The sequence below is a fragment of the Anguilla anguilla genome, chromosome 12 (genome assembly GCF_013347855.1).
Source record: "Anguilla anguilla isolate fAngAng1 chromosome 12, fAngAng1.pri, whole genome shotgun sequence".
Taxonomy (NCBI): Eukaryota; Metazoa; Chordata; class Actinopteri; order Anguilliformes; family Anguillidae; genus Anguilla; species Anguilla anguilla.
Window position 1 is genome coordinate 29,071,403 of NC_049212.1, and position 27,885 is coordinate 29,099,287.

General features: G+C 42.7%; 1 protein-coding gene across 2 annotated transcripts; it reads left to right on the forward strand.

Moving 5' to 3' along the window:
* The first annotated feature begins 176 nt into the window (after positions 1–176).
* On the forward strand, positions 177–27,473 carry LOC118209806 (protein Smaug homolog 2). Of its 2 annotated transcripts, none has more exons than XM_035385478.1 (13): positions 177–687; positions 8,155–8,739; positions 15,954–16,445; positions 18,383–18,625; positions 19,147–19,256; positions 19,993–20,079; positions 22,270–22,552; positions 23,657–23,742; positions 23,990–24,105; positions 24,760–24,958; positions 25,802–25,928; positions 26,084–26,167; positions 26,751–27,473. In XM_035385478.1, exons 2-13 carry the CDS (start codon positions 8,544–8,546, stop codon positions 26,777–26,779), a joined length of 2,052 nt encoding a protein of 683 aa, XP_035241369.1. In that variant the 5' UTR covers positions 177–687; positions 8,155–8,543; the 3' UTR covers positions 26,780–27,473. The 2 variants fall into 2 exon arrangements, with proteins under 2 accessions (XP_035241369.1, XP_035241368.1); XM_035385477.1 differs by lacking the exon at positions 26,751–27,473 and adding an exon at positions 26,283–26,655 and having other exon boundaries at positions 26,084–26,240.
* The last annotated feature ends 412 nt before the right edge of the window (positions 27,474–27,885 follow it).

A 27,885-nucleotide genomic window follows, 5' to 3' on the forward strand; every position in this document is an offset into this window, starting at 1 on the left:
AAAAAACGAAGCATTCGTCACCGAACTTCCAATACTCCTCCCAGGTTTTACAACCTCTTCAACAGTTTCTAATGTATGTCAATCACTTCGATATTAGCCAATCCCAATGTCACAATGAGAAATTGCGCCTGCCCATTCGTCAATACTCCTCCCAGACGCAGTTACGTATTGTGTCTGTTTGCGTCTCTACGTCAGGTCTCAATCGGAGTTGATTTTTTTAAAGGTTTCTCCCTGTCTGTTTTTTGTGTTTTAATAATTGTTTGTGGATTTATTTTACATGTGTACTCATAGCGATCGAAAAGCAGAATAATATTCACAACAACACGAATACCTTAACAGACTGAACACTATATAAAATACATTGGCTAAAGAAAGAGATATCTATAGCTAAAATATTGTATAAACAAATCAGCGGGGAAACACAGAAAGCACACACGCAGACTGGAGAAAAATGACGGAGGAACTTTGAACCGTGAGGAGCGTGAAAATCTTCCAACACTACAGTAGAAAGGAGGACATATCCCACCAGCAACAGTAGCGCTAACGAAAGAAAGTATTCAATATCCCTCTGAATCCCTCCCATCCACTGGAGAAGCAACAAGAACCAGAGAGGCCTAAAGCAGCAGGACCCCATAACTCGCAGTTCTCAGCAACTGGCTGAATCTCCAAGCCGCGGCGCTGCAGCAGGTTTGTTCGCTGTTATAGCGGCTAATATACTCCTTTTATGCGCATTTGCCAAGGTAACATTAGCTAGCGTTAGCTATCTTTCGTTTGTAGTTGATGTGAACGTTATGAGATTGCAACACATCTTTAGTGCTTGCCTGCTCACTAGCATATCCAGCTACATGTAGCTATAACTGGGTGTGGAGCGCTGTCTGTCTGGTGCTTGAAATGTAGCGTTAGCCTGCAATATGTGTCTGACTAACGTTAGTTGGCAAACTTGCGAGTTACAGCTAGAAAGCCGCTACCAGTGGTTTAAAGTTAGCGAAATGCTAACGCGCTGTGGGTGATTTATCGGAGTGAAAGGCGTGTAGCTCGCTGTGTTGTTGTAAGTAAGCTAACGCTACAAGATGCATTTAGGAATGATAACTAATTGACTGGCAAGCAACGTTAGCAGACGGATCTGGCTATACAGGGCAAACACTAGCTAGTTAACGATACTAGCTTTAGCTCGCTAGCTAACTTCACTATGTAGTCTAATCTATTTTCTGATTATAAATTATAATATCGTTGTTTAACGATACTCTCGTTCGCTGGCCCGCTATGTAATTAGTATTAGCAGTAACATTTAGATGCAGGGAGGTCTAAAGCTGTCCCTTTCAGGGTGTCGAAATGTGAAAGCGGCACACTGTTGTAATTGGTGCCATAGGTTACATACGTAAAACAGCCTGTCGTGCTTTTGCTAGCGTTAGATGCTAACAGATGCTAAGGCTTACTTAGTTATACGTAGCTAGTCTATTTTAACGGCCAAGGCATTAGGGTCGCCTGTCTTTTGCGATGTGACAGATATTGGCACCTAGTCTAGCTATATGCTAGCCTTCTTGCTGTACACATTAGCTAACAAGTAAAACCATAACCAGCGCTAATAGTTAGCTTGCTGCTAAGACTAACCCGATGCTCTGCATAGCTAAAAAAGGGAGGGGTGCTCAGAAATATTTTGCACCGAGACCGTTCAGTTGAGGAAACACGATGTCAGATATAAATTACATTTTTTATATATGATCAGTTTGTTCTATATATAGTTAATCTACTAGCAAGTAATTGTGACTGCTTCGCATGCAACTGTAGCTAGATGACATTACTTAACGTTATCTGCAATTTTGTGAAATATTTCAATTGTGATTGAATGTGGCTAGCTTCTTTTAATATACTGGCGTGTCTTAAATTTAGCTCATCTGTTAACCAGAAGACTTTCGATTCATCATTTACCCTTTGGAGACCCATAGATTCGGCGTGGGAAATGCATATTCACGCGAAGGCATTCTTGTCGAATTTGATAAAGGTTTCTGTCACAAGGCAGGTGATTACTGCAGTACTGCACACCTACATGATCCACTGTCTGCACCAAGCAGTGGACACATGGTTAGGTCAAGTACTATATAATTAGGCTGCGTAAGTTTCCGTTTTTATCTCATTTTGCATTACATTTTTGTTATCAGCTGATGTAGAAACCAAAGCGCGATTTCCCCGTTCATACAATGTGCTTATTTGGAATGAACTCTTCCTAACAGTAACATAGGACGTTTTATGTAACAATTTCCCAAGCTCATGGCACCTTTCGCTAAACTTCTGTACCTTGATTAGTGTGAACCACCTTCACTAAATCGATCAACCAGTTTAGTAATTTTAGGGTTATTCATTAATAATAGAGTAGGCAAGCAAGAGAAGTGATTTCATTGTAATTGTCATTTTTATGGATTTACTGAAAATAAGGAATTGCCTCAAACATCCGGTTCTTTTTGTGGGGGGGCTAACAGTATTGAGAATTGGCAAAAACCTGTCGCCAACTTTAACATTTTGTGATTTGTTGTGTTTGTATTTCTGTTCGTATTTTTTTTTGTAGAAGCTACATATATTGTCCAGTGCTAATTGTAATGTAATGTAATGTTACTCTGATTTTAACCAATCATAATGCATTGCCTCATCAGTTCAGTTCGGGACAAAATAGTTGCTGGGTCTTGTTGGCCTAGCTTAAGTGCAGGGAGCATTCTGATTACAGTTTGGAGCTGACCTGAGAAATTGCTTGAATGTTTTGCCCCTTCTGTTTCTTGATTATTTGATTTCTCGGTAGCTCTCTGGAAGCAGGTCTTTGTGGCAGTTTTGGATGGTGATTAGGTTTTTTTGGCATGAAAAAAGCAGATTGTTTTTGTGGCTGGTATTATTCAACAGAATGGTGTTTCTTATGTTGCTACTATTACAGAGTCTTGCTAGATGATGCTAATTTGCCAGTGTTCTTGAAGCCATATGCAGACTCCCATTGCATTCCTGCTCAATAACTGCGTTCTCATGGCAGTCCCTCAAATGCATGCTGTCGGTTCCCACCAGGAGTGCTAGAAGAGCACTCATTTTCATTTTAGCGGTCTTTTCTGTGCAGTTGCCCATGGAAGCTGTCCAACCTGTTGAGGTTTACTGCCGATTGCTTTATTGCAATTGCCACATCTATAGTAGTCTAGAAAATGTGCTGTTGAGGGATCTGAGAAGTGAAATGTTTTTTGTTTTTTTTAATCATTATTATTCTGCACTTTAATGTTGATAGTGAGAGAGGCTAATGAACAAAACAAAACATGAACAAGTGTTTTCAAATGCCATATATGGCATCATCTTAAGCACTTTTGCATATTGCTGTGGCCTTGAATCTGAAAAATAAAATGTCATGATCTGAATTATTGATCAGAAATGGCATCTCCTTCACACACAATGTGCGTCTTGTTTTATTACAAGGTAAAATGATGGCATACAGTTCTACCACCAAGTGTGAGTTATGTGGTATGTAATTAGTCTGTAATTTCTACTTTGGTTATTTGAAAATGAGAAACAGTTTTTCTGCTGAAAATGGGAACTTACGCTTTTCAAATCGTGTGTGTACATTCTAGGCTTCTTCCAGTTCCTCGGGAGAATTGGTCTCAGCGAGGCTCAGGTGTATTTGAATTTAGCAGATAAATTTGATTGAGACGGCTGGCTGAAGAGCAGCTTGATTCATTTAATGAAAGCTATTGAGCACTAGTAAGCGCAATAGCCTAAGTCAGGCCTTTTTATTGTCTGTTGTACTTGTGCTCATTTCAGACTTGTCCAAGTTAAACTCTGTGATTTAAGGCTTAAGACACTAATTCTAGGTCTCACCAAGAGACAGACTTCCACAACAGGAGCAAGGTGCAAATATGTTTGCAAATATGATGCGTGTGACAAATTTGACCCTGTCTGCATGTAGATAAATAGCAAGTGGCAGGAATTGCTAGTTCCTTCAAAGACCAATGGTACTCAAATCATTAGTGCTGCTTGTTTTCATTTTTCCTCTCTAAACAGGGACTGGTTTAGACCTGGGACACCAGGTGAGTGAAATTTCTGGCCGGTCAGAAACATGAATTAATGTAGAAAAGAAAGCCAGCAGTACTGCTGCCCTAGCGGGCCAGATGTGACCCTGTTTACCATAGGTGCAGTGACGGACCCAGTAAAAATGCATTTCAGAAGAAAAATACTTTTCATGTTTCCTGAATATGGTTAAGATTTTGTTTTTTTCAGTGTGAGTGTGGAACTGGGCCTGATCTTTAATAGTGGTTGCAACACTCATTGGATATAGTCCTTGTGTGGCACTGCAGAATCAAGGTATTCTGGGAAACCTCTGGAGGATAAGGATATCTGGACTCTAAGATATACCTTAATAGTGAGAAAACATACTGTAATAGTGAGGAAAAATTGAATTTTGCTGAATTTTCAAAGCGACTACATGCATTTGTCAGTAAGACTACCATTCATCCTATCTGCAATGCAAATGAGCAAATTGAGCAGTTCTGGCCCTTATGTAAGAAATTAAGATGTAGCCTGATGTGTTTGAATAGTGGCTATATTAAATAAGGCCAGTTTTTAGCTGTAAATTCTTAAGCAAATCATTGCAGCTTAGGCCATTAGCCTTTCAGCATGCTGTGATTGGCTTTCACAGTTGTGGAATTTTACTACACAGCTACAGTGACAGTTATAGCATAAAGACATTCATGATTGGTCCTGTGTTCCCAATGATGTCGTTATCCTTGCTCCTGTGTTGCTGCTGTCAGTGCTAATAGCCTGCATGTTTTGTAGTGCTGCCCAGTACAGACTCTATGGTCTTGCTGTGCATTTAAAAATGTTATTCATTTATATTCATGTTTTTTGTCTTCATTATGTACAACCTGCTCTTCTGTAGCTTGGAATCACAACACAAAAAGGTAGCACCTGTTGACATAATTTAAATTCAGTTTGTTTGGTGTGTCTTTAAGTTCCATGTTAAGGCTTAAGTTATGCATGTTCGGCTAAATTTGGGACCATAATATTTTGTTGGGAATAGGAATACATAATGCTAATGCTGGAACATTTTTAAATCAGCACATAACACCTTTAAAACCATCTGTTTCCCTTTCACACTTACCCAGCCTGTCAAAGGATCATATTTTTTATACTAACTGCAGTGTACAAGCCTGCATGCTTTTAACCTGTAGAGTGATTTGAACATGAAGACAGTCTTTGCCACTAATGCGGTGCAATTTTATATGGATTTAAACATTAAACAAAAAAATCATCTCCATATGTTTTGGGGAGGATTTATGTAATTGGTGACCCTGACATCGTCAGGCGTATGAGGTGAATATGCTCTCTGGACGGCAATAATCTAATTGTGGGAAGTGCTGGTGTCGGCAGTAAGGCGTTCCACTTTCTCCACACTCTAAAGGAGATTATCTCAGCGCAGATTTATAAGGGACGCTGACCTGAATAACGGAGGTTGATTGAGCTCACTGTAACGCAGGGGAAGTGCTGCATCAGAGCCTGTGACGCTATCTAGTCATTTCACGGGATAACGTCTAGGCTCTTCACGCTTTTGAACACGGCGAAGGCCTGGAGAGCAGTTTGTGTGCCCAGACAAGTTTGGCTGAGGGACTGTTAGCTTAGCACCTGCCCACTGATTATGTGTGTGTTTGTTTGGTGAATGATGATGCGTTGTGTTATGTGCTGTGCTTTGTCTCATTTTCTTATCTCAATCCTTCGTGCAGGCAATATTGCCCAGTTACATTGCCAAAAAATATTGCCTTTATTATCGTGGCCTTTAAGTAGGCCTGTTCCTTATTATTAAGTAGCCTATACCAATTATAAATACACCTTATGACCAGATGACCTCACTCTGTGACACACGTGCGCTCTCAGTTGGCTGTTGCTGCTCATGCCTAACTCTCTGATTAGTGCTAGAGAGTTAATCATCACACAAAAAATGAAAGGCTAGCCAATGGGACAGCCAGTCAGATATGAACAATTCAGATTATTTCATGCATCGGCAGTTATAATCTAATATACTGTATGTCTGGCTGTAGCTTGTTGGCAGTGTTATAGTTAATTCCAGCGTAGTGTGCCACTGACATTGCTTGTATTTCTGGAATGAGGATGAGGGACGGCATCACAAAGCTGGATTAAATAACTACTGCTACTGAAATTTAATCCATTGTCGGTAATCAGCTAAACATGTCTGGCCTTCAAATTGTTATCAACTTCAAGATGTGTTCTTATCTTTTTCAGTTGCCAGGCTAATTTTCCAATCCTACTTTATGATTTGCCCTGCAGATCTACTAACACTTAGCCTAAACCCACTGGCTAGCTAGACTAGACTAGCTTGATAAATATAGTACAGTTTATGGGTCTCTTTTCTAATTCTCTCCCTTTACTGGAAATTTACAACATTACCATTACTTTTTGCATTCAGTCACAAAAGGTTTCTTTGAAAATTGAAAGAAAGCAGGAATTGTACGCTTCTTGTTTTCCATGCTTGTATACGGTGGTTTGTTTCTTGTGTAGCAATAAAATCGTAACCGCAGCGTTCCAGGATGCCTGTCTAGCGCTTTAAACGGCTAGTTTGGTGGGTTAGGCATCCGTTACCATGCCGACTCTGCTGTGATAGTGACATGCGCCCTGTGTGGGTGGCTGACTTCATCACATGATTATCTACTCTTGCAGCGATCTGAAATAAGTTTTTATTTAATTGCAATTTTTGAGCAGAGTTAAATTCAATTTATCCTTTGATGTTTAAAAATTTTGTTTAGGTGGCCCACCTTAGACAGTACAATGCAGAATAAACCTTTTTTATATTTATTGCTGATTTATTAATCTACGGCTGGCCCAGGTACATTAATTGATCATGAAACCTCTGTGAAAGTTTCCAGTCTTCACATTTTTTTTGTTAGCCTACGTGTTTTTGTTTGTCAGTGTAGAGGCAACGCTGTACAACTGACACAGATTAAGGGCTGAATTAGTACGCTCTACTGCTTACTCACCCATCAGTGCATGGGCATATGCTGCTCCACGGAAAATGTCGAAAGTTAAAGGAGTTATACTTTCTACAGCCGAGATGCTTTAATTCAACAGCTGCATTTGAAATATGAGATTCTGAATCTAACCTCAAAACGTTTTCCTACAATTTGGCGGTCGTATTGGTATAAGGCTTAGCCTAAGTGGACCGTAGCTGCTTCTCCTGCTGATGAACTGATTTCTGCATGCCTCACTAAAGCCCAGTTTTCTGGTTTGTTCCAGCTGCTTCAGTGTCAGTGAAGAGGGCTGGTTCTGTTCAGCAGTCGGTTTTTGTGTTGCACTTAGCTCCTGCCTTTTCGCTCTTAATGTTGATGTGTTCATCACAGCCGACAATCCATGCAAATGGCAACACACGTTTTACAGCCTACAGCATCTTCAGAGTCAGACTGGGGCACTGGACGGAGAGATGGGAATGCAGTGAAGTTTGGAGATATGGGAGCTTTGCAAATATCTCTCTCCAAACCCCGGGACTGTGGTGTACACCTGTGCAATATGTGTCTAACCCGAGTCTCCCATCTCCTTAAAAAAACCCTTGTTCCCATTGCCAAGCTGTCTATGTGGTGAAAGCGTTGTCCTTGATTGCAGAGTAAAATATTTCTCTTGATTATTTTGGGTATATGTGCGTACCTGCTTTGTTTCACCTGGTGTTATCCCCAGACCTCATCAGCTTCACTCAGGATTTCCTTTTCCTCCCAATGCTGTATGGAGAATAACTGACAATTTCTGCCATTATTAACTGATCGCAAAGTGTAATAAAAAAAATGGCATTTAGGGGTTGCTGGGTAGCTCATTCTGTTAAGGCACCGTGCTGTGGTGCACGGATGAGCCCCATGGTCTCCGATCGAATCCAGACTGTGCCAGTGCTGACTGTGACCTGTAGCTCCGCTAAGTGGGGTGGTGATCATGCAGCTGATCAAAACTAAATATGGATTGCTTGTGTCCTAACCCCTTTTTAATTAATTATAAACTGATTTCCCTTGGGCTTATCTTGAGTATTAGATGTCAAGATTGGTGTTTTCATGACAGTAAAAGACAACTCTATTGAGTTTGGGCTGTTTTTCTTTGGTGATATTGGTGCTGGAGGTTGTGTAACAGGCTTCTTTTTGCCCCTAGGAGTGGTGTCCTGCCCAGGGAAGAGGACACAGGACGCCCAGCAGAATTCAGACCCATCCAGCTCTTCGGAATGTTCTAGAGCGGACGCCCGACCCCTTTGACTTTTTCCGTCTGGATTGAGCCAGCCCTTCTTCATTGCCTCCCCTCCCCCCACCCCCTGCCCCCTGCCCCTGAACCATGTGAGGGACCCCCGCCTCTCGAGCAGTGGGGTATCCGAGCGTTGTTCTGGGAACACTGCCACCTGCTGGTGGGTGGGGCGCGACTCGGGAGCGACTCCCGTGTGTAGACCAGGAGTCTACGCCCCCCCCCTTGTGTGCTCCCCTCCCCCCACTCCACCCCCCTGTTGCGTACCCCCACCACACCCCACACCCCCCCGAGGGGGACCAACCATGATGTTCCGAGACCAGGTGGGCATCCTGACGGACTGGTTCAAGGGCTGGAACGAGTGTGAGCAGACGGTGGCGCTGCTGTCCCTGCTGAAGAGGGTGACTCGCACCCAGGCCCGCTTCCTCCACATCTGCCTGGAGCATTCGCTGGCCGACTGCACCGAGATACACATCCTAGAGGCCGAAGCCAACAACGCAGGTAAGGCCTCCGCTTTCTCCTCACCTCCTCACATTCACTGTGGGTCGATGGCCATCCTGGTGCGTTTGTCTGAGATTAAAAAAACAAGCGAGAGAGAGGCCGGGACGGAGAGAGTGCGTCCGGCATTTACACCCGGCGGACAGATACTCCTCCAGGTGACCTCTGACCCTGTCAGCTGGCAGCCTGTGACGGACAGATGTGTGCTTTGCAGCATGCGATGGGGCAGAAATCTCTTGCATAAGAAACGGGCCTTGGGCTTATCCAAGAACTGGATTTCAAGAACACGGTTTTAAATAGCAGGAGAGCCTGCTTGCCGTTTGAAATTGAGCTGCTATGTTCGCAGGGTGTCTGCGTGGAACATCAGTTTTTATGTAGCCTATATTTGCCCACTCATATATGTGGTGTATTCACATTTACCCCCACCCCCACCTATTTAAACCTAATAGTGTCCATTTATTATGTCCCACTGCTTTGTAACGAAGGTGTCCACCCCCTATGGGGTAGCAGCAGGTAAATTTCAGGTGTTGGAGGTGGGTTCTATTTACTATCTTTAGGTGAGAAATGTTAAACAAGCACTCTCAAACATATTCATGTTATGTCAGTGATGTGTTATGTCAGTTATCAGTGCTGACATGCCATGAAAGTGCGTGTTTCATATTTTTAAACTAGTTTAACTAGTATTCTTGTGGTAACGTTAGTCATTAACATGTTCGCTAGTGAGTGAATCTTTTGTTTTATAATATGTAATTATTTGGAGTCAAAAGAAACTTTACCTCTACTTCTATGGTACTTGGACATATTTACAAATATAAGTTTGTATGTATAGACAAGCAATGGCATTATATTTTGTATTCATTTCAGCCTGGCTAGCTGAAAGCATCTAAATAGACAAAGGTTGAGTCTGTTCACTCAGTCACGCTCCTCTTAAATATCAAAATTTTATTTTGAAATGAAAAACAACTGAAAAATTATCAATTCAGTGCAAGAAAGTCATTGATATAGGAAAATGTATATCACTTAAAAATGTCAGTATAGTAAAAAAGTATAAGACTATAGTGTTACATCCCAAAAGTAAAAAAAATTGGATCATCCAAAATTCAAGTAACCCTAACCCTTTCCCAAGCTCCAAAACTTCAATCCAGTCTTGCGTCAACCCTAACACCTGAAGATCTGATGATCATTCAATATATAATAGTTTTGTAACACTAAGCTTCTGTCCACTAACATTAGACACTGTAGCAGTCTCAAACTCCGGACATTACACCCAAACGTCTGAGCTTCAAAGCTTTTTAATTGTTGCAAGCTAACGGTAGGCCTACTTACCAGTCCACTGAATTCTGAGACAAGTTCCAGGTGAACATCAGCGCTACAAAAACTAACTACCGGTTATTGTTGTAATATTGCAGTGCCTGTGAGCTCCAGAAGTAAAAGCCCATTTCTTGTAAGTCTCCATTTTTTGTGAAAAGAAAAAAGCGTATTGCATTCTCCGCATCCAGAGAAGGGGCACTGCGTAGGTATTTTCATCTTAGATTGTTTTACCTGCACAGAAGTTGCAAGGGTTTCACTGGACCTTCACTTTTTGAACTTGTTTGAAGACCTTTATAAATGCTATCGTGCCTCATCCCATTTTTAAAAAATAAAATTGGATCATCCAGAATCGGTCCTAATCCTAATCCATTCCCAAGCTAACACTTGCCATTTTCCTAACCCTAACCATAACACTAAGATGAACCCTGAAATCTAATCTTGGCTCTAGAAGCTCATAAATTTCTAATTTTAAGACATTAAAAATGATGATAACCATATGAACATCCTCAATGAAATGAAGTAAATTCAAAGTAATGTATTTGAAGTCATTTATTATGTAAAAAGAATTTCACTGAAAAAATATCCAAATAGATAAGGCTATAGTGTTGCATCCCACTTGTGAAAAAATGTGGATGATATAGGCTAGGCCTTTTTCATTTTATTTCACTGATTGGCCTCACGGAACAAAATGAGTTGGATTTCTTTGTTGTCTGATTAGTCTTACAGAATATAAAGAGTTGGTTTTTGTTGTCAAATTGGTCACACTGAATCTAAGGAGTTGGGTTTTCTTTGTCTGATTGGTCTCACTGAATCTAAAGAGTTGGGTTTTGCTGTCATATTGGTGTAAGAGAACTGGCACATTCAGGGTTCAGTATGTGCCCTGAAATTAGAGTCGCTGTCCAGCACTGTGGTCCTGAAAGGCTTCAAAGATGCCAGAGCACTCAAGGCCTAGTATGTAGGCTAATTAGTCTGCATAGTGCTGCACTATTGAAAGAAACTTACACACAGTTTTATTATTGATAAAAGGTGTGGAAAAACATACTAGAATTCATTCTGTTGGGTCATGTACAGTAGATGGGAGATTCCAACGTTGCAGTTTATTTTTTTGTTTTTAAACAATGGGTGGGATTCCTCCAGGCGCTGTTGGATTAAGGTAGCCAGCTAATGCAGTTCTTGCTAACACTGCCGTCTGGATGGCTGCTGCCATTGGAATGACTGCTGAAGTTGTAAAGCTGCATTATTCTATTTGACATCTGCTGGGTGGGGTCTTTAGATGCCTTTTTTTTTCTATTTTTTTTCCCTTTTTCTCCCCAGTTCTGGAATGTTCAGGCTCATGCTGCCTGTCTTGTGGGAGAGAGCGGATGAGCTTGTGCTGTCCCCTTAAGCGCATGACGTCAGCTGGCGCTGTTTAATAAGCCGCAGTTCCCCAGTTGGAAGGAAGCCATTTTATTATTCCTACACAGGGAAGTTGGAACGCTCTAAGCTATGAGGGCATCTAAGTCACACAGATTCCTGAAACATACCAGTGCATGAGCTCTGCAAGCAGGGTATCAGACAACAGGAAGACATGATGCCATTGTGCCATCCTGCAATAGCACTGGGTTTTTCCATATTTCAGCTTTTACGTACAGACCTGCTGCAGAGTGCGCATTCAGTGGCCTGTATTTTTTCCTCAGGAAATTTTTCAAATCCCAAAGTACCCATGGACATGTAGCCTTTGTGGAAAAGGAGCGTTGGGGCACTGGGCCATAGCACTGTTTGTCAGTGCACGCCCTGTGTCTTTCTGTAAACTTGAAGCATCGTCCAGCAAGTTTAAACAGGGAGTGAGACTCATAGATGCTCCCAATGGGCCAAGTGCTATGTTGGCAGGCATGTTTTTACATGTCCCCCAAGACCTGTAGATCTTTAACTGTTTACTTGAGATTTCCTCCCATTCACAAACAATAGACAGCTTCATCAGAGTCACTTATCAGTTCTAGTGCTGCACAGCTTCATTAGAGTCACTGATCAATTCTAGTGCTGCACAGGTTCTTTAATGAGCCACTGATCAAAGCTAGCACTGTACAGCTTCATTAATGAGCCACTGATCTATGCTAGTGCTGCACAGCTTCATCAGAGTCACTGATCAATCCTAGTGCAGCACTGCTTCATTAGAGTCTGCTCCCATTGGCATAGTCCTGTTTTGCTGGAACGCTCTCTAGCTGTAGTCTGTGGTGAAGTTTTACCACGTTGTCCAGGATCTTAGGGCTGCGCCCACAACAGCTCCAGGCAGCTTGGCTCGCATCAGAAAGTGCATGCAGCTCCATGCGAGTTTGGCCTGAGAAGGGCAGGGGAGGAGGAAGTGTAAAAACCGCTGCCTTGAAGGTGCGGGAGAAAGGCGACACTCCAGATGGCTGTGGTGTAGAACATGGGAGCCGCCCCTTAAGTGCACCCTTCATTGGGGCTAATGGACTGCTGCTCACCAACGATCAGCTCAGCACTCATCCTGCTATGACTGATGTCTCTTCAGTCATTCAGGGCACATCTGCGAGCAATGTGCCCTGAATGACTGCACCACAGCCTTTTTTTGTCTATTGTGTCTACATCGTGCATTGTTTACTGCATTGTCTGGAAAGCCAATGTGGGAAAATGTACTGCAATCCAGCCTACAGCTTGTTTGATTATAAATGATTAATTTCTAAAAAGTTTCGCAGGTGACAGAATTAAACCCAAATTTCTGCACTGAAAACCATTAAAGAGCACATAGTTGAAAGTCACTGAGCTCTTCAGGGCGACCCATTCTACTGCCAGTGTTTGTCAGTGGAGATTTCATGGCTGTATGCTTGATGTTATGCACCTGTTAGCATTGGATGTGGCTGAAATAGAAGGGGTGTCCATATACTTTTGGAAATGTAGTCGTATTGTAGATCGTATTGTTGCAAAATCTGTGACACTGCTTTTGATACAAATATCGAACAGTTGCCTCAAGAATTGAAATCATATCCTTTTGTGGCAAAGCCTGTGGTTTACACCCCTAGCAGAGAGACTAATCGTTCAAGCTTCCACATCCTGCAGCTATTCTGAAATACTACACTACCCAGGAGTCTTTGATGAATAGCGGGATGTAGCCTACACATTTGTTCTCAACGAGCATGTGAAATGGCTTGGCCACAGCCACAGTACAGTGGACGCATTTGGCCCTGGTGTGCATACACGTGCATTACTGGTCATTCCTGTTCCTTTTTCGGTGTGAAAGACGCTTTGACTCCTTTCACTTCAATGATTTGGTGGTCACTGGGAAAACATCCTGCTCATCTCAGTTTTCATGGATTAACATGGTCTAAATCAGACGATTTGCAGTTCATTTGTAAGCAGCTTATATGAGGAAGAATACTGTGATCTATGTATGCAGTTATTAATTATTATAACACCTTTGTACATACTGAATTGAAAGATGCAGCAATGGAATATTAAATGGTAAATGGACTGCATTTATATAGCGCTTTTATCCAAAGCGCTTTACAATTGATGCCTCTCATTCGCCAGAGCATTTAGGGGTTAGGTGTCTTGCTCAAGGACACTTCGACACACCCAGGGCGGGGTTTGAACCGGCAACCCTCCGACTGCCAGACAATCGGTCTTACCTCCTGAGCTATATTACAGCCCCGCCCATACATATAAGGTGCTGAGTGTTTCTGGGTTTCCTATAGAAATGACCTGCTATGACCACAGACTCTCTCAGTCTTTACAGACAGTACCAGTCACACTATAAAACTCGAACAGTTACACAATTATACTCACACAGCTACACCGTAAAATTCACCTAACTACACAATAAAACTCTCACAGCTACACAATAAAATTCACACAGCTTCACAATAAAACTCTCACAGCTACATGATAAAACTCACACAATAAAATTCACCCAGCTACACAGTGAAACTCACAGCTTCACAATAAAACTCTCACAGCTACTCAGTAAAATTCATGCAGCTACACAATAAAACTCTCACAGCTATACAATAAAGCTGGTTGCTTTTTGAGCTATCTGTACGAATGTTGGAAGACGGGCAGCATGAATCTGGGATATGGTTTATTTTCTGACAAACATATTGGTGAAAGTTAAACTGTAACTTTGAACTTTCATATCAGTGATTTGTTAAGCAGAGAGATTTTTAGGAATTGTGTATTTACCCATATACAGAATAGGCTGTATGCATTTACATAGGCTGTGTGTGTGTGCGTGTGTGCTGCGGGGGTTATGTCAGTGTCAAAATGCAGGAAAGAAAACACAGCTTTCTATAAACGCCGATATTCCAAGGCCTTTTTTATGATTACAATGGGTGATGACCCAAACTTGAACCATAACAAAATAATTACTCCTGTTTCTTTGAGCCAGTCGTCCTTTGGTGACTTGACATTTGTGTTGTTTATCGATCATAATATTTACACAGCCATTGGTAGCATAGCGAGATTCAAAAAGAAAGCACTTCATTTGAATGAAAAGCCAAAAATGAGATGTCACGCTCTAGCTACCTTGCTCAACACGAGTAAATTAAAACCGAATCGCTCCTAGGGTTTTTTTTATATTAGTAGCCTGTCAGGCAAAAATTTGTTTTGGTCAGAACGGCAGAACATTATTTGTATCATATTTCAGTCTGCTGTTTCATCACGCTTCAGTTAGAAGTGTCATAATAAAATGATGAACTTACGACATTAATTTACTGTGTCATTGTCGTCTGTTGGCATTTTATGGCCAAAATAGTTATTGTTTAACAGAGTGCAGTTGAATTGATGTAAAACACAGATTTAGAAATGTCCTGTGTTCCAAAGACACTGCATTCCGTGGGCTAGCACCACCACGTTTTTGTTCAGATATTAATTTTACATTATTGCAACTGTACGCCTGTATTTCCACAGGTTCAGACTTGTTAGCAAAGTGGTTCTGCTGCTGATCAAATATTTACTTTCCTGTCTTAATGGCTCTTAATGGGAATCTAATGATCAGCCCTGTGGTGATGAGGGTCATGACCTTGTAGAGGTTGCACAGTGTTCCAACTTGGTCATATTTAGGAATAGCGTCATTTAGCCTAAATCGCTGCGTTGCCATGTGCAGTCATTCTCCTTCATGTGATATTTGTTTTTGTATTTATTCATTCGTTTGAGTTGTTCAGCAGAAAGTTCTCTCTACCCCAGTGAAAAACATAGCCTGAGGTACATGCCTAAATATATCTGCTCTCAGCCATGACCCAGTTCAGGCACACCAACAATATTAAAGCAGCATTCAGTCAGTGTGTTGTTTCCCCTCATTCTCTTCATGGGCTAGAGGAAGCCGGCCATGCTTCTCGGATATCCAGTGCAAAGCTGCGGAGAGTAGTCAGTCTAATGTTCTTTAACGGTAAAGATTGTTAACTTCCTGTAGTTTAAAACAAAAACTTGCACCCACATTGACCCTTTTTGGATAACATTAGACACCCCTGCTCTAAAACCTGGAAAGGTGAACTATCCCACTAAATCCTCCAAAAGGGAACTATACTTTTAAAATTACAGGAATTGAACTATCCCTTTAAAATCTGAAATCGTGAACTATCCCTCTACAACCCTGGAAGGTAAACTATCCCTTTGAAACCCCAGAAAGTGAACTGTACCTTTTATTAATTGACTTTCTGGTATTTTAAAGGGACTGTTTATTCTCTGGGGTTTTAAAGGGTTTATTTGATTGTGCAGTAGACGGAAGACAGAATTGACTATGATTGTGTAGTAAACTGTTGGCAGTGTTGAATATGTTTGTACAGTGGACTCTTGGCAGTGTTAAATATGATGGTTGTGCTGTTGGCTGTCAGACGTGTTGAATTTTATGACGCAATCAAAGGTAGGTGGCGCTAATGCTCAGATGGATTCATTATGAATGAACTTGCTCCTCACAGCCATCGTCAGCCAGTGGAACCAGGAGCCCAAGGAGAAGGTGGTGTCCCTGCTGCTGTCGCACCTCCCCCTGCTGCAGCCACGCAACAGTGAGGCCAAGTGCCAGTACATGAAGCTCCTGCAGAAGGTCCTGAGCCACACCATCGAGAGCAGCCTGTTCGTGGAGGAGAGCCGCCAGCTGCTGTCCTACGCCCTCATCCACCCGGCCACCACCCTGGAGGACCGCACCTCCCTGGCCATGTGGCTCAACCACCTGGAAGAGCACCTGTCCAGCGGCTACACAGCCAGCACCCGGCCCCCTGTCGGGCCCTATCACCCCCGCCAGGGCTCGGACGAGTGGCCCGGGCCCACCGACACCCTTGACGCCCACGCCTGGCCAGACAAGCCCCCCTCTTCCTCCTCGTCTACGGCGGGACAGAATGGGCACCTGTCCTTCCACGGGCCAGGCGGCATGCCTTCCCCCATCAACAGCATCGCCACTGGAACCAACACAGGTCAGTCCTAATCATTCTGTTAGCATAGCGGTCTTCAAGTGCTTTACTGTGGGTAACACAAGAATGAAGCAGATAGAAGTGAAATGAATTCCTAAAATTAACATGCGTGATCGCAGAACAGAAAGGGAATGCCCAGGGTGGTCCTTGGAATCCCCCCAAAGAAACCCCAAATGAATTACAAGGTTAAGAACTACAAGTAGGATGTTTCCTGTGCACTTCACATGGTGTGCAGAGATGAAATTGTTAAAATTGTATTTGTCCAATTTACTTGAATTTGAATAAAGCTTTTCAGATATATAAATATTATATAAATAGAATGGATTTTCAGAAATTGTAGGCACGACAGGAGTTTATTTCTTGGTAGTGTAGTCAGTTTTCTTTATCTTTGCTTCTTTACTCATCCCTCAGAAATTCTGCATTTTCTCAGCGCTTCTTGCCCTCCACCTTCTCATGTTAGCTGGTGGATGTTGGTGCCTCTGAACTATAAATCAGGGATACTTGTATCTCGCCCTCAGGACCAGCAGTGCTGCTGGTTTTTATAACTCCCTTCTAATCAGGGGCTGCTTTAAACCTGGGGCACTAGAGGAGTGAGATTTCTGGCCAGTCAGTGACAATAATCAATAAACCCATGTGGAAGAGAAAACCAGCAGTACTAGTAGTCTCGAGGGTCAAATTTGAGTATTTAGGCCCAAATTCATTAGGCATGAAGCTTCTGAAACATCGCAATTGGTGGAGCAGCCATGCACTGGCAGTAATGGCATGTATGTTAACTGACGCATGCCCCATTAGAAGGCCTCAGGGCTAATATGACATTGTAGTCTCAAAAAGCAGGCCTGTCCATTGGCTATCATTGTGAATGCATCTACAACAGAAATAAGATGATGTTCTAGAGGACTATTTCCCACAAGATTAGGTATGTGGGGTACAAAGGAGCCACTGTGCACCCACTCTGTGGATTAGGCTGGCAATCACTGACTCTTCACCAGAACACCAATAATTGATTTAAATCATGGATACATGTGATGGCTCCCCTCATTTTGGTTTTCATGGAACTTTAACATGCCCCATCCCAGGTAGGTCAGCCTGTTGGGTTTTCACCCAATATTGCACAGTCAGACACCCAGGCTGTTGGGTTTTTATGCAGTACTGTGCTGTCAGGTGGGCTGTTCAGGAAGTGCAAAGAGCATTTACATCATGCATCCTCTTTCTGAGCGTGGGAACAACACAGTCCAAAGCTGCATAACTAATTAACCCAGTAGATGCAGCAATTACATTTCAATTTGACCTTGTGTTCTCTAAGACTTCATCCCTATTTGACTGTTAAATTGCCATGAAAGGCTTACTTGAAATAAATAAAACTTCAAAATCAAATTAGAATAGCTGGGGATACAAGCACTGCAGTTGACCTCAGTTAACTTCTGTCTGTTTCGTCGGTGCCTTGTGAAGCTTTGTAGGCTTGCTTTGATGGCTAAAGTGACGGAGTGTAGCACAGTGGGTAAGGAACTGGGCTTGTAACCGAAAGGTTGCAGGTTCGATTCCCGGGTAGGACACTGCCGTTGTACCCTTGAGCAAGGTACTTAACCGAAATTGCTTCAGTATATATCCAGCTGTATAAATGGATACAGTGTAAAATGCTATGTAAAAGTTGTGTAAGTCGCTCTGGATAAGAGCGTCTGCTAAATGCCTGTACTGTAATGTAATGTAAACTGTTGGACCTGTTACATGCAGCACAGGCTGGGAAGCTGGTGGCCCTATAGTGCACATGACAGAGGCCTGTGCCTTTGCAACTGTGTGCGTGTACTGTGGCCACACACAGTAGTACCAGGTTGGCTTCTGGAATGTTCCAGGATATTGATGCATGACTTCCTATCTCCTGCCTTCAACCCCATGCCCGTTACATTCATTTCATCCCCTCATCCCCTCCGTCCCCTCAACAGGGCTGTCCAGCCAGATCCACCCCAGCCCGCTGAAGAGGGCAATGTCCCTAATCCCCTCCAGCCCCCAGGCCTGCGGCACCGAGTGGCCCAGCCAGGAAGACCTCGGGGGACGGCCGGGCTTCCTGCCTCCGGACCACGCCCCGCTGTCCCCCCAAAGCAGCGTGGCGTCCTCGGGCAGCGAGCAGACGGAGGAGCAGGGCGCGTCCCGCAACACCTTCCATGAAGAAGGAAGCGGCATGAAAGGTGAAAGTGGCTCATTACAGAATTGGTACGGAATTGTCAGGACTGACCAGGCTATGAGGGCCTGCTGCCATCAAACAGGAAGTAAGCTTGGCATTTACTCAAAGAGCACTGCCTGGTTCTGGTTTGGCATCAGAGTGTGGATACTGTTTTAGTAAACTTGGTTTTCCTACTGGTTTGTACCAGTGGCAAGTTGCCTGTGTAAATTGCTATGATTGAGAAGTCTTCTCCAAAATGTAAAAATGTAACAAATTTATAATATCGATATTAAAAACCTTCAGACATTGTATTGCAAATGACACCTTGAATCCTGGCAATTTTTCACTGTCATTGCCCTTCTAACAGCTGTAAACTGCAGACCTATACCTTCTACACTACACACCGTCTACACCACTTACATGATCTACACCATGCATCAACTGCATCACCTACATCATCTACACCACACACACTTGTCTTGATTAGGGAACAGAATTTGAAGTGTCCTTGCCCTGTGTCACTGCTTCCTTCTGTGTACTCTACAGATGTCCCCACTTGGCTGAAGAGTCTCCGCCTTCACAAATACGCTTCGCTGTTCTCTCAGCTGACGTATGAGGAGATGATGATTCTGACTGAGCAGCACCTGGAGTCACAGGTTTGGGGGAATTTATTTACATTCTGTGTGCGGGAGGAGGGATTCACAGCATGTCTACCAGAATGCTGTTATACCATAATTTGCAAGTCCAATGCATCCTCCATGTTCAGCCGAGACAAAACTGCACAAATCCAGACTAACTACCTCATGCCGAATGGCTGTTCTCTGCTCACCTACATATTATACAGCCACATTAGCTGTGCACATTCTGAGCATTTTTTCCCAGAACCAAAGACGTTGGTTTGTGGATCACTCCTGTTAATGCTATGAGAATGCTATTGGCCAGTTTAGAGAGATATCAGTGGAGAAAGACAACTGGAAAATTGTATGATTGAATGAATTGTTGTATTTGTTATATATATGGGCACGTTGCAGTATATCAAGCTAACGCCCAGTTTTACCGTTAAAAATCTAATTTATTCCAATTCTTGTTTATTATTATGCATTCTTTTATTTTCTATTCTTACCATGTGAACAGAAATTTTTTTTCAATATGTTGACAAGCCTGGATTTTTGATTTATATTCATGTGAAATTTATTTATTTTTTATTCGCCAACACTGTTGAGCAGGTTTTTTTTTTAGTGACCGCGTAATGAGCCAAAACTGTTATGATTGAACCGCAAGTCAGCATTCAGGAAAAATGTTGCTTGCATTCGGCCTGCAGCCTAGATTAAGCTCAGCAGATGGGTCCATCTGAGCACAAGTAATGAAAAGCTGCACTCTTCTGTGTTTCAGAATGTTACGAAAGGAGCCCGGCACAAGATCGCCCTGAGCATCCAGAAGCTGAGGGAGAGACAGAGCGTGCTGAAGTCCTTAGAGAAGGTGAGCAGGTGCACTGGTGCTCACAGCACCCATCCCCTTCGTTTCACTTAGAGCGCACGTTAGAGTGCATTTTTGCCTGCGATGTGATTAGCATAATTTGTATTGATATACAGTTAAATGCAGTTAAAAGCATTGGGACTGTGACTCCATTTTTGTGGTTTTGGTTCTGATGGCTGCAGGGAAGATATCCGTCATGTAATCCCCATGTCTATGGGTTACAGACTTCATGCTGTCATTGCATGTATGACAAAGTACTAAATGTGACTACTGCATTTCAGATTGTTTTAAATTGTCCTAATACTTATGTATCCAAAGGGCTGTGATTCCTACACGAATCACCCGATATGGATGTAAATACTGTCAAATTAAAGCTGACAGTCTGCCCTTTGACCTGACATTCATTGTTTTACTTCAAATTTAATGTGCTGGACTACTGAGCCAAAACAACAAGAAATTATGTCACTGTCCCAATACTTTTGTATATTCATGGTTTTTTTTTTTTTTTCCACATTCTTGTGCTGCCATTCTGGTGCCCATATCATCGCGTTTGGTCATCACAAACTTGACTGACCCTGTAGGTCATGCTGTTATTCTGAAGTTTTATGCCCCACCATTATGTATTTATAGCCAGGGGCTGAAATATATGCCACTGGGGAAAGAACTGATACTACGTAATAAAGTGAGCTAGTTTGAGTAGCCTGGCGGCTTTTCTACGCGGTTACTGCCATGCTTCTGTTTATGCCATGTGTACCCGGGCCACTGGAGACCAAGTGCATTCAGCTTTCACTTTTAATTTCAGGTTAAACATATTCGAGTTCAATACGCTTTCAATTTCAGTTCTTGCTATTCATTACAATTCAGTTGCACATCTGGGTACTTGGTAGAAGCAAACAAGCAATGATTCCGTTTAGCTGCCATCAGTGGTTAGCACCTTAAGCTGCGTCAAAATATCTTTTTGTAACGCTGGGACACGCAGAGCACATAATGGAGCTTTATACCAGCAATTTTTTTATTTCGTTTTTTTCTGATCTGTCCCTATTGATTTGGTCTTGGGCCACTGCATTCTGTAACCGGATCGCCTCAAAGTACCCTGGGGATAGACAATATTGTGTATAGCTGGAAATGAAGGAGACAATAAGTTTTTAAGTCTGTCATTGCTATTTGTGTACAATATTGGAATTCATCTTGCGCAAGAAATATGAAGTTATTAAAAAAAGCACTAAATGAATAAACCACACAAGCATGTGCAAGTAAATAAATGGGTAAATAAATCATTAATCAGAATTGAAAAATTGAAACCAGCGGAGTAATGTGTGTTTTAGTTGGTCTCTAAGGTTTTTAAAAGTACTGTACTGGTACAATTGTTTGTGTGTGGTCAGCATATCCTGTGAAAAGACCTAAACCAATAATGTTTCTGTTCAACTCTCCTGCAAACCATTATTGTCCATCTAGGCAAGGCTAATACACCGTAAGTCTTAGAACTCCATTGTTTACAAAAAAGTATTAAAACAAAGATGTGCTGTTGCTTAGGACTGCGTAATTCATCATTACGAAGAACATGGCCTTTGTTCTTTTGACTAAAACAAATTTATGAAGTTAAAACGATTGCTTTTGTGATATGTGAAAAGTAGTTCCATTTTGGATATACTGACTGTAAGGAAGACAATGCGCATACTTGAGAATTGCATGCTGTTGTGTGTACTAATGCGGATATTTTTCAATTAAACAAGCATCCAAAACACAGCTTGTGGCTAGGTGGCTACTGCTGAATATGTACTGCCTGTGACTTGTGGCTTCCCTTGGCTTGCCTGTTCACTTCCACATCGAATGTATACAATGTGCGGTACTGTCATACTGAAAATAGTCCACATCTAAATAACCAATTAGATCCGTTTTTAAATAAATTTGGAAAAACTACCCTGGCCATGTTTTTCGTGATAATAGGGTCCATTTTCTGTAAATGAAAATATGTCTTTCTGAGCTGTATTTAATGACTTCAGCACACAACTGAAATAAATGGCTTCATGGTTGTATGCTAAATGGAGTAGGAAAATGTCAAAAGCACTTCGAGTTTTCGGTTTTGGTCTTTTCATTGGATATGTTTAAGATGATGAAAAAATGAAAATTGCCCATGTTTTCCTCTTAAGTTGTGGATGTATCCCTCCCACTTGCTGTTCGCGCCCCCTGCAGGACATCTTAGAGGGAGGGAACCTGCGCAGTGCTCTGCAGGAGCTCCAGCAAATCATCATCACTCCCATCAAGGCCTACAGCCCGCCCACCACTGCCCAGAAGGAGACGGAGCCTAATGCTCCGCCCACCGATAAGAGCACCAAGCCCGGGGAAGACAAAGACTCAGCAGCCGCCACCGAGAGCTTCCAAACCCACAACCCCCCTCCCTGTGACGTAGAGCCCTCGTCCACGCCCATCTCGGATGGAGACATTGCCGGCCAGTTTACCCGCGTCATGGGCAAAGGTAGGGGTCTGTCAGGCACGAGACCTTCAAAACGGTCCAGAATTGACTGTAACCTCAGTGATGGACATGCATGCTTTTAAATTGCTGCTTCATGGTAAAAGTAAGGTGACGTGCGACATTTGCTGATTTTACCGCTTGAGTTCGTTTAAGAAACCGGCTGCTTGTATTATTATTATTTTTTCATTTGTGTGTGTGTGCTTATGTTCATCTGAGTGGGTAAGATTCAAATACATGATGTGATGTTATGTGCTGTTTGTTGTGGGTGTAGTGTATGAGCAATGTTGTTTGGTATGGGGGTAGTTTGTGCAACATGCTGTTTGGCAGGGGTGTAGTGTATGAGATGTGATGTTTGGGAAGGGTGTAGTGTATGAGCTATGATGTTTGGCAGAGGTGTAGTGTATGAGCTCCGATGTTTGGGAGGTGTGTGGTGTATGAGCTGTGATGTTTGGCAGGTCTGTAGTGTATGAGCTATGATGTTTTCAGGGTTGTAGTGTATGAGCTCCGATGTTTGGGAGGTGTGTGGTGTATGAGCTGTGATGTTTGGCAGGGGTGTGGTTTATGAGTTATGATGTTCGGCAGGGGTGTAATGTATGAGCAGTGCTGTTTGGCAGGGCTGTAGTGTATGAGTTATGATGTTTTCAAGGGTGTGGTGTATGAGCTATGATGTTTTCAGGGCTGTAATGTATGAGCTATGATGTTTGGCTGGGGTGTAGTGTATGAGTTATGATGTTCGACAGGGGTGTAATGTATGAGCAGTGCTGTTTGGCAGGGTTGTAGTGTATGAGCTTCAATGTTTGGGAGGTGTGTGGTGTATGAGCTGTGATGTTTGGCAGGGGTGTGGTGTATGAGTTATGATATTCGGCAGGGGTGTAATGTATGAGCAGTGCTGTTTGGCAGGGTTGTAGTGTATGAGCTTCGATGTTTGGGAGGTGTGTAGTGTATGAGCAGTGCTGTTTGGCAGGGCTGTAGTGTATGAGTTATGATGTTTTCAGGGGTGTGGTGTATGAGCTATGATGTTTTCTGGGGTATAGTGTATGAGCTGTGATCTTTGGCAGGGCTGTAGTGTAATCCCTGTGGGGTGCTTTCTTATGTTCTGTGTGACAGTGTGCACTCAGCTGCTGGTGTCCAGACCAGATGAGGAGAACATCAACTGCTACCTTCAGCTCATTGAAAAGTGTCTGGCGCATGAGGTAAGAGGAACACAGCGTCCCGAAACCCTGTCCCATTATCTGTCTCTAAGGTAGGGTACAATCTGCACAATAGTTTCAGAGCAGGTAAATTTTTTACATTTCAGTCCTCAGTAAGGCTTTAAGTAACGTGTTTAAGCCGCTGCCTCAAACTGCAGCTCAACAGAAGCCTTTGAATGTTTCTGTGGAAGTATCGAAAGGTTCCCAATTTCAGGGTGGCCCCTCCTCTCCCTCTCTCTCTCTGCTGCAGGCCTTCACAGAGACGCAGAAGAAGAGGCTGGTGTCCTGGAAGCAGCAGATGTTGAAGCTTCTCCGCCTGTTCCCTCGGAAGTCAATGCTGGACGTGCCTGTGTACCGGCAGAAAGGGTGAGGGGATAAAAGCGCACCCCCTGAAATTTTTCCCTGTCCCGCGTACTGTGCCAAAAGGCATTCGCTGTATATGTTTTTGAATTATACAGAATTATACAGTTTTTGAATTATACAAGTCATGCCCAATTTTTGTGCGCCTAACTGTGAAGCCACACTGCATCCGACGAGAAGAATTTTTCGGGTGGTGACGTCGCCTCATTGAAAAGTGTTTGTGCACTAAAACTAGCTTGGCTAGCCTGTTTTGCGCAGTACAAACAGCTACAATTGGACCACATCGTGTCCTGTCACAATTCAATAGCCTGACCCAGGTGCAAAATGCAATCTTGCGTTTTCATAATTTTTAGATTATATTCAAACTGGACAATGATAGCACAACATAAAACATTAAACTCCAGACAACATTTAATGAACGCAGTGTGTCCGAAATAGAGAACGCGCCCACAAGCGACCAGTTGTGGGAGGCGGGAGCGATGCCAGGAGATCTTGTTGGAGGTAGTGTGGCTTCACCTTTGTGTCTGTTTGTGTCTGTTTGTGTGTGTGTGTGTGTGTGTGTGTGTGTGTGTGTGTTCCCCAGTGTGCATAGGTCAGTTGTAATGTGTTTGGTGCCCTGTGGTGTCAGTGTGTGTTATTTATTCTCCTCTCTCCCCCCAGCTGGGCCTATGGTTCCAACTCCCTCCCTACAGCTGGCTCTGTGGGGGGGGGGCTGGGACGCAGGGGCCAGAGGCAGTTCCAGATGCCCCCTCGCGGCCTCCCCCCGAGCAGGATGGGACTGATGAGCCCGGGGGGCATTGGGGGTGCCTCTCCCCGCCATACCCTCACCAGCCCAGCCCTGGGAGCCCAAGGCCGACAGGTCAGTCAAGCAAAACCCTAAACCCAAAGCACTATACCCAAAACCCTAAACACTAGACCCAAAACCCTAAACCTTAAACACTATACCCAAATCTATAAACCCTAAACCCAAAACTATAAACCATAAACCATAAACACTACCCAAAACTATGAACGCTAAACACTGTACCCAAAACTATAAATCCTAAATCCAAAACCTGAACACTAGCCACTACTGCCACTAGCTTTCTGGAAGTGTCTGCGGGAAAAAACGAATCAATGCTTTGCGTATCAGTTATATATACGTGTCAGATTTTCTTTCACAAAATCATTGTTAATCATTGTTAAGACTTATTTTATTCTCATTTTATAAGAATTGTTTATATGAATGGTCAGTCCCAGTTCTCATGTAATCATTTTTGCAGAGTAAGATTTTGTAAATGAAGATGTTTCATAAAGGAGATAAAACAGGTGCAGTCCTTGGAAACACAAAATGGATGATATTGCTGTATCATTAAAAATAGAAAACTTAAAAATAATGTCAGTGTTCATCATAATTTGACAGATAAATGAAAAAAACTTGCTCAATTGAATACAAAATATGCTGGCCACATTGTTTTATTGCGGTTATTTAATAAAGGGTATCATTTCAAAATTTCAAATATCCTTTTTTCTCAATACTTTACAGTTTTGTCCATTGATTTATTTTTGTAGATTGTCATCATTTAAACTTGATCTCTATTGGCGAAAAGCAGAGGTCTACACCGTAAATGTGCTCAGACCTTGTGGGTGTTGTTGCTATGGAAGTGGAGGCAGTGATGAAGTGAGACTCCCCCCCCCCCCCCCCCCCCCCCCCCCCCCGCAGAACCTGTGGTTTGCCAACCCCGGCGGTAGCAACAGCATGCCCAGCCAGAACCGCAGCTCTGTGCAGAGGACCCACTCGCTGCCCGTCCACACCTCTCCACAGACCATGCTCCTGTTTCAGCAGCCAGGTGAGGCTTCACCCCCCCCGAAACGGCGCCACGCTTTCCGTTATCTTCAGCGGGCCAACACCTGTTTTACATCTGTTTTTGAATGGCGGATCTGTCAAACCAGACTGCTCTCTCTCTCTGTTTCACTTCTTCTGTCTTTCCCTCACTTTACCCAGAATGCCAAGTTCCAGGCACGGACCTCGAGATCAACCCCACGCTGGAGTCGCTGTGCCTCAGTATGACAGAGCATGCCTTAGGGGGTGAGTGCATCTGTAGGCCCTGCTCCCTGGGCTGGAGCAGCTGGCCTCTTTACACACTGAGCTCCTCCGCCTGGGCACTTCCACACTGTGGCTGACATGTTTTAAAGAATATCAGAGTAACATGACGTGATGATGTTGATGACATGAAGAATTGTATATAATAGCGGTCAATACAGATTTTCTGTTGGATTTACGTAGTTCGTTTTCTAATGTCCCTTTTTTAACAGAAAAGCCTGGGGTACACATTTGACTTCTCTCAGTATGCTTTTTTAAGGTCCAATAATATGGGGACTTGCTTTTTTTTTTTCTTACCCTGTAGTTTGGTACCCTCTACTGGCTCCCTAAGACTTGTACTTAAAACGCAAATCTATTTTAGGTTAATTTTGACTCAACTCACCTTTTTTAGGATATGAAATTCAGTATTTTCACTTTTTGCGCAAAAATCCAGGCACTTGGCCAGGAAGTAAGCTTCAAATGATGCAAAGTTTACATTAGCTCTGATGTTAAAGATTCGTTCTTTAGTTGGATATTGTTGAACTTCGTTTTTAAGTGGGTTTTTTCTTTTCTCTCTGTTCCCTTACAGATGGAATGGACAGAACATCGACAATATGAAAATAAAACAAATAATCAATTAAAAAAAAAGACCTACACTTTATAACTGAATCCTGATCAGCTCTCTGGGGCTGTAGGACAGAAATCAACATAAACATAATGGTCACTACAAAAATACAAACTAACTGTGTATATGTTCTCTGATATTTTTCTACTTTATTATACTTAACTAAGGTTTATTATAAATGGAATACAGATTACTATGATATTATGTGAGAGAAAAAAAGAATTGCAGGAGAGTTTGAATGCTGAATTGTTTAGTTTTCCAACCTGCTCAGTGTCTCCCTCTGCAGGCCCCCGATGACGTAATGAGAAAGGCCGCGGGTAACGGGGAGGGCTGGTGCCAGTCATTTACCGCTGGGTCACTGCTGACACTGAGGCTGAGATCTGTCAGAGAAAGGGAGGATTGGTGCTGACATTAGGGCGTTGTTCCCAAAAATGTTCCTTCCTTTTCATCCCAGCACGTAGTCAAAGTGCATGGAGAAGTGAGTAACCTCTCGGTGGGAGTGGGACGCAATCCCCATGCACAGAGCGCACCCGTGCATTCTGGGAAATTATCTGAAGAGCCCAGCCATGCGCTTTTAAGCTTCCCGCAACCTCTATCCCCCATGAGAAAGACAGGGAGAGAGAGGTCTGATTTACTTCTGTCTCCTTGACTAGTGTTTGCGGGTGGTCTTGGTAACCTATAAAAAAACAATGTAGGTTTCAACTCTCAATTATGAGGGCTATCACAAATTAAAAAGAAAAAAGTTTAAAAAAATTTAAAAAATTAAAAATCTGCCACTGTCAGACTTTTGTTGTTTAGAACCCAGACTTTAAGGAGGAAAAAATGAGAAAACGTTAAAAAAAGCAAATCACTTGTTTTATATCCCCTCCCCTCCCTGGATTTTGATAAGGGCTGGTGAAATTTAAACCATTTAAAAATAAGTGTGACTGTCTCATTGACAGGATTGACAGGTTTATTTAGCTTATATACATTGGAGAAAAAAAAAATCTAAGTGGTGATCCTGCACTTTTTTGATAGGGAAACGAGCAAAATAAATACACTCTATACCCTCTGCCCTATTTCTGTTGCTAAGAGTGATTGAAAATGAAGCTGTTTTTTT